Source organism: Oncorhynchus nerka, linkage group LG14, assembly GCF_034236695.1.
Source record: "Oncorhynchus nerka isolate Pitt River linkage group LG14, Oner_Uvic_2.0, whole genome shotgun sequence".
Lineage (NCBI taxonomy): Eukaryota > Metazoa > Chordata > Actinopteri > Salmoniformes > Salmonidae > Oncorhynchus > Oncorhynchus nerka.
Genome location: NC_088409.1, coordinates 29,395,198 through 29,406,902, shown reverse-complemented (window position 1 = coordinate 29,406,902; position 11,705 = coordinate 29,395,198). Strand labels below are relative to the sequence as shown.

The following is an 11,705-nucleotide window of genomic DNA, read 5'->3' as shown; positions in this document are numbered from 1 at the left end:
AAGAAAATCATTTTCCCATTAAAATAACATCAAATTGATCTGAAATACAGTGTAGACATTGTTAATGTTCTAAATGACTATTGTAGCTGGAAACTGCATTTTTAAAATGGAATATATACATAGGCGTACAGAGGCCCATTAACAGCAACCATCACTCCTGTGTTCCAATGGCACAGTGAGTTAGCTAATCCGAGTTTATAATTTTAAAAGGCTAATTGATCATTATAAAACCCTTTTGCAATTATGTTAGCACTTCTGAAAACTGTTGTTCTGATTAAAGAAGCGATACAACTAGCCTTCTTTAGACTATTTGAGTGTCTGCAGCATCAGCATTTGTGGGTGCTTCGAGACAAACAACGCTGAACCATGCATGAGAGCACCACCTGTTCCGGACGACTGTGTGATCTCGCTCCCGTAGGAAAAGTGAGTAAGATCTTTTAACCTCTCTAGGGTATGTGGGACGCTAGCGTCCCATCTGGCCAACATCCAGTGAGGTTGCAGAGCGCCAAATTCAATTACAGAAATGCTCATTATAAAAATTCAGAAAACAAAACATATTTTAGATAGGTTTAAAGATTAACTTCTTGTTAAACCAACCACAGTGTCATATTTAGAAACATGTCAGACAATGTTTATATTCAATCCTCAGGATGTTTTTTAGCCTAAATGATCTATAATATTTCAACCGGACAATAACGTCGTCAATATAAAAGGTAAACAAGAAATGCACATGCGCCTGAAAAAACTTGGCGTCACGTTAGGGTCCACTCGTTCAGACTGGTCTTATTCCCTAATTTATAAGAATACAAGCCTGAAACGGTTTCTAATGACTGTTGACATCTAGTGGAAGGCATAGGAACTGCAAATGGAGTCCTAAGTCAATGGATACTGTAATGAATAGAAAACTACAAAACCAACAAAAAAAACTACTTCCTGAATGGATTTTTCTCAGGTTTTTGCCTGCTAAATCAGTTCTGTTATACTCACAGACACTATTTTAACAGTTTTGGAAACTTTAGAGTGTTTTCTATCCAAATCTAGGCCGTTTAATTTGGGCATGCTTTTCATCCAAAATTCCGAATGCTGCCCCCTACCCTAGAGAGGTTACAGTTTTTCTCAGTCGCTTTGGTGCATTTTTCACATCATCCCTAACATGTGCAAAATAATAAGTGCATTTCTCAGAACAATTTGTACAAACTGCAATATACAATAGATATGTTTCTGAAGCTAGTCAGTCACTAAAAATCCTTAGTACATCTATCAAAAGTAAATATTCATGCCAATGATCATGTCAGTGTCATCAGAATGATAAGTCATTGAGTCATTGTTCACGAACAAGGTCGTCAAAATGTTTAGGCATGTTGTCAATGTAACTTGGTACTTTGACAGTATTACCTGATCTAAACTTAGGCTACAGTTTGGATGACAGTTACCTTATTGAAAATGCACAAGACTGCACTTCTATGGCATATATCAATTTCAACAGTACTATTTACATATTACTCTATGTGGGTTATTGATTGAAAGAGACTGGACAACCCAAGGGGCACAAAGGAAAAAAAACGAAATTAGAAAGAAACACAGGAAACCACCCCTAAGGCACAACTTTGCCCGCAGCACTGTTGTGCTGTCTCTACACATCCAGACGTTCCTGTCTGTCGGCCCACATATTCTCATCCACATCACACCGGATATTTTCCCTTCCAATGCAACGTGGAAAGAATCTTTTGGAAAGCCTTATCCATCCTCTGCAGGCGTCTACTGTGATGTCCTCACATGCTGCATCCATTGCAGCCAGCAGGGTCATCTGTGTGTGTGGCTGACGATCGTACACCTTCCACCTCCATGCTAAAAATAACTCCTCAATTGGGTTAAGGAATGGTGAATAAGGTGGGAGGAATTCTATGAGCATCCTCGGGTGGGTCACAAACCATTGCCTTATGATGTTTGATCGATGGAAACTCACATTATCACAAATGACCACATACTCTGGCAAATCCTCTCTAAACAGACCCCTCTCATCATCAGGGATGAGAGCCCTGTAGAGAGTCTCTAAAAAGTTTAGTAGATGCTAGGTGTTGTATGGCCCTATAAGGGGGATATGGGTTAGGAAACCGAAATAGCAACACACATGGTGATATTTCCTCCCCTTTGGCCTGGCAAATCCACAGTAGCTCTGTTACCGATGATATTCCGACCCCGCCTTCTGCATTTGGTCAGGTTAAAGCCAGCCTCATCCACGTATACAAAGTTGTGAGAAGGTTCACTTGATTCCAACTCCATTATACGCTATATCCTAGAACAACACAGTTGAATTTGTTTTGGTAAGGAAGAGTGACATTAAATGTACATATATTGCATGTTCCTTCCACAGCAATGGAAATGTGTGCAGTTTATGCTTATTGTACTATATATCACTATAAAATGTTGCTGTAAAGTAGTTACATAGATATATGTTTTACCTGTACATACTGGTACCGTAGCTCCTTAACTCTGTCCTCATTCCTTTGGAATGGTACATGGTACAGCTGTTTCATACTCATCTGGTTTCTATGCAGCACCCTGTAGATGGTTGAGATGCTAACCGTATGGATGTTTTCAAAGACATCGTTGTCTTCTATAATGGTCCTTTGTATTTCCCTGAGTCTCAGGGCATTGTTTGCTTTGACCATGGTGCAAATAGCCTCCTCCTGTTGAGGTGTGAAAAGGCGTCCTCTGCCACCGGTTTGAGGTAATCTTGCAGTCCTATTTGGGGAAAAATGCAGTGATGCATCGCACACTTTCACATAGACAAAAACTGCGAACACACATTTTACTGTAAAACATACAGGTGGGTGCATGTAAGGTGCAGTATGTATCTGTATAGAGTATATTTCTGTATGCTGTGAAATACAAGTGGACTACTGTAATATGAAGCATTGTAGGAAGTATACAGTATACTGCCTATATACAGTAACAGTGCACTGTACATTGGTGGACATACCTGTTCTCTCTTCGAAACATTTGAACTATTGAGGACACGGTTGATCTCCCAATATTCGGCTGCACCCTTCGATCCGCCTCAGCCATTGTAAGGCCATGATTGACAACATGGTCTACAATAGTGGCCCTTATGTCATCAGATATGCGCCTATGTCCTCTTCTGCCTCTTCCTCTGTTTTGCCTTCCACCACGCATCCTTGCTCCTCTTCTTCCTCCTCTTGGCTGTTGATCCTGTTCGTTTCCTGGTCCATCCATTATTGGAAAATTGCAACTCTGTGTTGTGGTCTGTCTATATATGCTTGTCAATTGATTCTTCATGAGATGCAACTTTGAGCAATTTAGACAACTGGTTGATTGTTGGTTGAACTAACACTTGCATGATTAATCAATTCACGTTTTTGTACAAAAGGTCTAATAGAAATGTGTAAAACTATGCTTGACAGTTTATGACAAATAGTTAAACAATTTTGCATGTAATGGCTTATGGAACTATGCCTAGATGTTTAGAGGGGTAAGACTATTCAACAGAGAACCATCTACTATATTTTGATCAACAAAACATGAGCAATTGATCATGTGGAAAAAAGCTGACACTTGTACATTATCAATTGCAATTTGTTCAAAGGAATAAGAAATTGCTTTAAAGATGTGCACAAGTGACTAGATGATTTGGAATTTGTACAAGTAGTATCAAGAATTGCACTTTTGATCTAAGAAATGCACCAAAGCGACTGAGAAAAACTGTAAACAGGTTAACATTTACAAGGCCGCGGGGGCAGACGAATTATCAGGACATGTACTCAGAGTATGCGCTGAACAGCTGGCAAGTATCTTCACTGACATTTTTCGCCTCTCTCTGACCCATTATCTAATACCTACATGTTTCAAGCAGACTACCATAGTCCCTGTGCCCAAGAATGCCAAGATAACCTGTCTAACTGTCTATTGCCCAGTAGCACTCACTTCTGTAAGCCATGAAATGCTTTGAAAAGCTGGTCATGGCTCACATCAACACCATAATCCCAGACACCCTGGACCCACTCCAATTTTCATACCGCCCCAACAGATCCACAGATGACACAATCTCTATTGTAACTTGATTTGGATAATGGACTTCCTGATGGGCCGCCGCCATGTGGTGAGTGTAGGCAACATCACATCTGCCATGCTGACCCTCAACAAAGGGGCCCCTCAGGGGTGCGGGCTTAGTCCCCTCCTGTTCTCCCTGTTCACCCATGACTACATTGCCATGCACTACTCCAACACCATCATTACGTTTGCTGACGACACAGCAGTGGTTGACCTGATCACCGACGACAATAAGACAGCCTGTAGGGAGGAGGTCAGTGACCTGGCAGTGTGGTGCCAGGACAACAACCTCTTCCACAATGCCAGAAAGACAAAGTAGCTGAGCGTGGACGACAGGAAATGGAGGGCCGAGCAAGCCCCCATCCACATCGACGGAGCCGTAGTGGAGTGGGTTGAGAGCTTCTAGTTCATCGGTGTCCACATCACTAAGGAATTATCATGGTCCACACACACCAAGACAGTTGTAAAGAAAGCCTTTCCCCCTTCACAAGGCTGAAAAGATTTGGCATGGGCCCTCAGATCCTCAAAAAGTTCTACAGCTGCACCATTGAGAGCATCTTGACTGGCTGCATCACCGCTTGATATGTCAACTACTTGGCATCTGACCCCAAGGAGATACAGAGGGTAGTGCGGATGCCCCAGTATATCATTGGGGCCGATCTCCCTGCCATCCAGGACCTCTAAACCAGGCGGTGTCAGAGAAAGACACTAGAAATTGTCAAAGACTCCAGCTATCCAAATCATAGACTGTTCTCTCTGCTAAATAGTTAAATAGTTAACCAAATAGCTTCCCAGACTATCTGCATTGAACTCTTTTGACACATCACACACGCTGCTGCTACTGTTTATTATATGTCCTGTTGACTAACTGAATCCCTACCTATATGTACATATCTACCTTAATTACCTGCTACCCTTGCACATCCTTACTCATTCTGTATTTATTCCTTGTGTTATTATTTTTTTAGAATGTTTTCAAAAAGAAATTCTCTCTGCATTGTTGGGAAAGGTCCATAAGCATTTCACTGTTAGACAACACCTGTTGTTTATGAAGCATGTGACAAATACAATTTGATTTGATTGTGATTTGGTTCACTCTTTGTATTTAAATGTCTCAGCCTGAGCTGAACTCAATACCCACTGCTGCTCTCCCTGCTGGGACAGACAGACATGTCCTATTAAAACTGGGACCACGAGGGACAGGGATAGCAGCACAGCTGTTATGAAGAGTAGTGCAGTAGAGCTTTTGTAATGGCTTTCAAGGCATGAACATTGGGGTCATAGAAACAGGGAGAGAGAACGAGAGGGAAGTGAAAGAGAGAATAAGAAGAATGATGGTACGGCATAACTAGCTGTAGACAGACAGACCGACAGACTTCCACAGAGTTCTGTAACAGAAGACACTTCCTCTTGTCCTAAAAATATATACTTCTTTGTTCCCTCTCATTGTAAGGATGGGTGATGTGGTAATATGCGTCTACCAGGGCAGTGTGTGAGAGGTTGTCGGTTAGCAGTGAACTCTCATAACCCCAGCCAGCTCATCTTGGAGTCAGGAGTGGTGTGACGGGAGCTCGAGGACTGTGGTCTGTGGTTAGTTGGTCACCTCTGGTCAGAGTGAGACCTCTCACCTCTAACTTCACATGAGTCTGTGATGTCACCACAACTGGCTGTGCCTGGGCCAAAGGGCGCTCAGCTGGGCCCAGTTTGGAAACATTTACATTTACATTTAAGTCATTTAGCAGACGCTCTTATCCAGAGCGACTTACAAATTGGTGCATTCACCTTATGACATCCAGTGGAACAGCCACTTTACAATAGTGCATCTAAATCTTTTAAGGGGGGTGAGAAGTTAGTCCTCAGTCACTCCTTTAGACTCATGGACACCCTGGAACACACACATCACAGTTAGTCCTCAGTCACTCCTTTAGACTCATGGACACCCTGGAACACACACATCACAGTTAGTCCTCAGTCACTCCTTTATACTCATGGACACCCTGATCACAGTTAATCCTCAGTCACTCCTTTAGACTCATGGACACCCTGGAACACACACATCACAGTTAGTCCTCAGTCACTCCTTTAGACTCATGGACACCCTGGAACACACACATCACAGTTAGTCCTCAGTCACTCCTTTAGACTCATGGACACCCTGGAACACACACATCACAGTTAGTCCTCAGTCACTCCTTTAGACTCATGGACTCCCTGGAACACACACATCACAGTTAGTCCTCAGTCACTCCTTTAGACTCATGGACACCCTGGAACACACACATCACAGTTAGTCCTCAGTCACTCCTTTAGACTCATGGACATCCTGGAACACACACATCACAGTTAGTCCTCAGTCACTCCTTTAGACTCATGGACACCCTGGAACACACACATCACAGTTACTCCTCAGTCACTCCTTTAGACTCATGGACACCCTGGAACACACATCACAGTTAGTCCTCAGTCACTCCTTTAGACTCATGGACACCCTGGAACACACACATCACAGTTAGTCCTCAGGAAACTAGGTTTGATTCCATTATCTGTGTGTGTGTGGTCAGTCATCTGCTTCTGACTCACTGATTTTGCTTACGTAGCTGACTGGTGGCAACTTGCACCGAACAATAGGTTGACCTCACCTCCAATGCCCTTTTTACATAGAAATACAGTGTCCGTTCACTAGCAAACACAAGGACCATAAATCAAACACTGTTCTCTATGTAAAAATGCTGCTCCAAGGAACATAAGGAACACTGTAAGGCCCATTTCCGTAAATGTCTCTTTGTCTCTTGTTCTTATCTATTGACCTTTTGCCAGTTCAATATAGGCTTAGATGTGGGCCATTTATTTAGTCTATCATTACAGAACCCCTGTGGCGTAAGGCAGATCTCAGAGATTTGTTTTACAGTCTTACTACCAGGCAATGATCTAAATCAACATCCACTTTTGGTTTATGTTGAGTTGTCATGTTCCCTGTTCTTACAGAGTTGTTTTATGGACATACGTTCTGCTACCCAATGCAGGTAACAGTAAACAAATAATATGCTTGTCTAACAGTGTTTGGAGGGTTAACAGTTTGGCCAGTAGAAAGCGTTTTACTGGTAATTTATTTTAGGTTGATAATGTAATGATGTTGAACAAAGGAAGTTCATGGCTAACCCAGCAGGGTTAACGGTTACTGGTGCCAGTGGCAGTTTGGGGCAGAGCCAAGGAATTTTGTTTACCTCTGGGTGAGGCAGCATGGGAAAGCCCTGGCAGAGCCGGAGGGTGAGAGGGGGAGGATGGGTGATACAGGTACATCATCAGACATGCAGAGACAGCTCTGAACATGCTCCATACCCACCTCTGGAGGGGGTTTGGGATTGTGGGGTGTGATACGATTTCAGATAGTGTTACAGGACTGTGTTGTTTTTACAAGTAATTCAGAGAGACAGAGGGAGAGGGGGGGGGGTGGTAGAGAGAGCTGTACATGTCTGTTTGTCAGGTCATTGTATATATGGTTATTTTCTGTGAAGAGGTCAGTGAATCACCATCATTGCACAGGGCTTTATAATTCCCTGAATTGACAATGAACTGCCACTAGATGGCATTCATTCTAAAACTATGTTGAAGGAAAAAGCAAGCTATTGCCAGTGGTGTGTATTCATGGATGCCAAGGGAAGCCAGGCTTCCCCCCAAAATGTACCAATAAAACATTTACAATCATTTATATATTTTGAGCTAAACTGAGTGAACTCAACTGTGAATGGTCCTGGTGCACCAAAAAAAAGGTGTTTATTGAAGCCAGTTTGGATTTGGATTCACACCAACCACATCACATCAAAATAAACAAAACACTTGAATTGTTGCATCTCATTGTGTTGTTGTCCTCCGGTGGCCTTATCCAAAATTAGCCATGGATGGAGATAGGGATTTGGATCCAAATGTTAATTTATACATTGTGCCCCTGGCCTCAGAGGGGGGGAAGTTCAATATGATCAATATGTTCAAGATGTTTTAATTTAAAACATTTTTTTAACCTTAATTTAACTAGTCAAGTCAGTTGAGAACAAATTCTTATTTATAATGACGGCTTACCCCAGCCAAATCCGGATGACACTGGGCCAATTGTGCACCGCCCTATTGGTCACAGCAGGATGTGATACAGCCTGGAATCGAACCAGGGACTGTCATGACATCTCACATTGAGATGCAGTGCCTTAGACCACTGCGCCACTCAAGAGATGACAGCTGCACCACTCAAGAGATGTAGTAGGCTAATATTAACTAACTGGCTAATCGTTGCCCATGAAAGGAAGCTAGGCTAGCGAGCAAGCATTTTAGCCCAGTAGCCTAGGACAACAAAAACTAAAAGTGTGTACTGTATGATAGTCGTAGACCGTTTCATCAACATGAAAGAGAGGAGGATGACATTGGCGTTTCTCTTCATGTAGGGTGTCAACATGTTTTTTCTACTTTTTCCACACCTTCCACACACACTAAATTGTTCCGAGAATCTTTCAGTTGTAACTATATTAGATGAAGCATAGGTGATTTGATGATGTTGAAATTGAAATGGTGCTGGAATAGTGGAGGAGGCTCCTGTTTTCTTTGGGACCTGCAGTAACTCTCCGGTGTTCTAAATCAATAGTTGTTCAGTAGTTTGAAAATGTCAGAAATATTAACTTCATTGACCACGCTGTAGGTCATGCAACTGTTTGTTTAAAGTAATATGCTTTGTGGACTACACAGGACATACAGTGCCTTGCGAAAGTATTCGCCCCCCTTGAACTTTGCGACCTTTTGCCACATTTCAGGCTTCAAACATAAAGATATAAAACTGTATTTTTTTGTGAAGAATCAACAACAAGTGGGACACAATCATGAAGTGGAACGACATTTATTGGATATTTCAAACTTTTTTAACAAATCAAAAACTGAAAAATTTTGCACGCCCAATTTTTCAGTTTTTGATTTGTTAAAAAAGTTTGAAATATCCAATAAATGTCGTTCCACTTCATGATTGTGTCCCACTTGTTGTTGATTCTTCACAAAAAAATACAGTTTTATATCTTTATGTTTGAAGCCTGAAATGTGGCAAAAGGTCGCAAAGTTCAAGGGGGCCGAATACTTTCGCAAGGCACTGTATGTTGCTCCAAAGGTGTGTTTGAATTTATTCTGCCATTGTGTCTTCTTATTGTCTCGGCCTTGGGCCTATATTGTATATCACAGTGTCAAAGCACATGAACTAACGGGTTATAGAGCAAACAACACAATTATCACAACACAGAGATTGTAATTATGGCTCCCACTTTGAAGACAAACACTGCAGGCTATAATCCTAATAGCTTTTACTCTCCCTTTGAGTAAGATATTTAGTTACTTTAATGAGAAGAAATGTACTTACTATGACAGAGATATGTGGTTGTCCCACCTAGCTATCTTAAGATGAATGCACTGATTGTAAATCGCTCTGGATAAGAGCGTCTGCTAAATGACTAAAAGGTAAATGTAATCTTTAAACATCTTCAAGATTTGTTTATGCTGTGATACACAGCTATACTTGTACCTCTTTTTAACTAGCAGGGGCATGTGCGTATTTTAAGGAGAGATGACTGGATCAGCGGCATACAGTAGTCCTACATGCAACCAGTCTTATTGGACAATGTGTACTATTTGTATGTCCCAATATGACTTTCCACCTCATACTCTTGTCACCACATTATAATTTGGGGAAGCAGCTTAAATGATTTAAATTAGCATCATAGACACGATACATCAGACACAATACATTTAAGTTATATTTAGTTTCGCTTTTTATTTCTATAAATTAAGAATACAATACCAATATGGCACAGTCACTGACCAACCTTCAGATAACAAACAAACAAAATACAAAGATGTCATTGACTCATCAGAGCCAATTCAGTTCATACAAAATATAGAATGGACCTGTTCTGCATTACCAAGTTCATCTTTGTAAACTCTCCCTCGTTCTATTGACAACGGTGGCATGTTCTAAGACTTTGAAGGGAGAATACAGTCTTCAAAAGGGCAAGAGTAGTCAGTTGGGGGAAAGTGTTTGTGATTTAGTTGGTGAAGGCCTGGTAGAGGGCTGTAAGCTGGGCCTTCAGGTCCTGGGCGTAGGGGTCCAGCTTGTCCTTCAGGTCCTCAGCATAGGGGGCTAGGCTCTGCTGCACCATCTGAGCTCTGGTGCTCAGCTGGCTCTGGAGGTTCTCGGCCAGCGGGGCCACACTCTTCTGGAAGTCCTGCAGGCGCAGGTCCACTTTCTGCTTCAGCTCATCTGTGTAGGGACCCAGCTGGGACTGCATCTCCTTCACACTCTGCTCCAGACTCCCCTTCAGCTCCTCACTCTTCTGAAGCAGGGTGGCCCTCAGGGCCTCAGAGTCCAGGGACTCTGCATAGGGAGCCAGATCCTGTTTCAGCTGCTCCACTCTCTGCTGGACTTGTGTCTTGATCTCCTCTGCGTAGGGCTCCAGTTTCCCCTTGACGCTGCCCAGGTCCTGATCCAGACGCTCTCTCAGCACCTCAGCCTCCTGGGTAATCTTGGTCATCAGGTCCTTGGCTGCAGGAGGAAGCTGCTCCTGCAGGGAGATGGCGTATTGGCTGGCCACATCAGCGCTCTCTGTGATACGGTCACTGCAGGAGATGAGAGGGGGGGGTCAGTCAGGTCCCCATTCTAGTAATCTGAGCGATTCGACTATAGACATTCCACACATTAAAACAACTACATCACAGATCACATAACTTACTTGACATCCTGTCCCAGCTGAGACTTCCTGATCATCTGGACGGTGTCATCTGCCGTTTGCGTTGCCTTGGCAACGTAGTCCCAGAAGGCATCTGTCAGCTGCTCCAGCTGTGGCTTGGGCTCATCGGCGTAGAACAGGTTAGCGTGGCAGCCTGTTGGGGCGTAGCAGAAGAGTTAGTTGTTGTGAAACAACTGGTTAGGCATGGCAGCCTGTTGGGGGCATTAACTTGAAAATTATACCCTCTGCTATGGTTGTTATTATTGACTATTGACTCAAAATTAATTTGATAGATTGATGGAATGTATTATGTTGCTATACTTCAGCTCTATAAATTTCACTTATAATCTGAAATATTCTTGTATCCCACTCACCAGTGAATACAGCCAGAGTGAGCACCACAAGGACCTTCATGATTCTGTGAAATAAAGCAACAATCACTTAAAGCATTGTAATCCACCAGAAAAAAAACATAATGGAATGCTATCAAATAATACCATGGATTTGTAGAATCCAGCTTACCGTCTTTGTGTATGAGTGTGTTGGTGTATCTCTGAGTCCAGTCTGCAGTGACTAGTTTCAGCCGTGTCCTGGCCTGTATATATAGTGAGCAGGGCAGTAAGGAACACAAAGTCCAGGAGCCTGTGCCTCGCTGTCAGCAGTGCTCCAAATCATAAACCCCCTCAGCACCTGTCTACCTGACCCAGCCCAGTTCTGTCCTTACAACTCACCCTGGACCTGTCCCAATGAACCCCTGGACCCAGAATGCACAGGAGAGCACTGCGTTATCATCACCTCTGGGTAAAGTGTCACAAACAGAGTTTGGGACATAAAATAGTGGTCAGAGACACTCAGTGAAGACCAATCTCCTGGGACTGCATGCTG

General features: G+C 42.8%; 1 protein-coding gene across 1 annotated transcript; it reads right to left on the bottom strand.

Annotated features, from left to right (window-relative positions):
- Positions 1 to 9,848: 9,848 nt before the first annotated feature.
- On the bottom strand, positions 9,849 to 11,409 carry LOC115140859 (apolipoprotein A-IV-like). Its single transcript, XM_029679291.2, has 4 exons — positions 11,343 to 11,409; positions 11,195 to 11,238; positions 10,824 to 10,974; positions 9,849 to 10,710 (listed from the first exon to the last, which is right to left on the bottom strand). The coding sequence occupies exons 2-4, from the start codon at positions 11,232 to 11,234 to the stop codon at positions 10,140 to 10,142; spliced, it is 762 nt and encodes a 253-aa protein (XP_029535151.1). The 5' UTR covers positions 11,235 to 11,238; positions 11,343 to 11,409; the 3' UTR covers positions 9,849 to 10,139.
- Between the last annotated feature and the right edge of the window lie 296 nt (positions 11,410 to 11,705).

Bases quoted from the DNA above. Each gene is read 5' to 3' on its own strand.
- LOC115140859 (XM_029679291.2), bottom strand. From the start codon at position 11,234: ATGAAGGTCCTTGTGGTGCTCACTCTGGCTGTATTCACTG. The intron at 10,975-11,194 runs GTGAGTGGGATA...ACGCCCCAACAG, and splicing joins CACTCTGGCTGTATTCACTG to GCTGCCACGCTAACCTGTTC. The intron at 10,711-10,823 runs GTAAGTTATGTG...CATCTCCTGCAG, and splicing joins CAGCTGGGACAGGATGTCAA to TGACCGTATCACAGAGAGCG.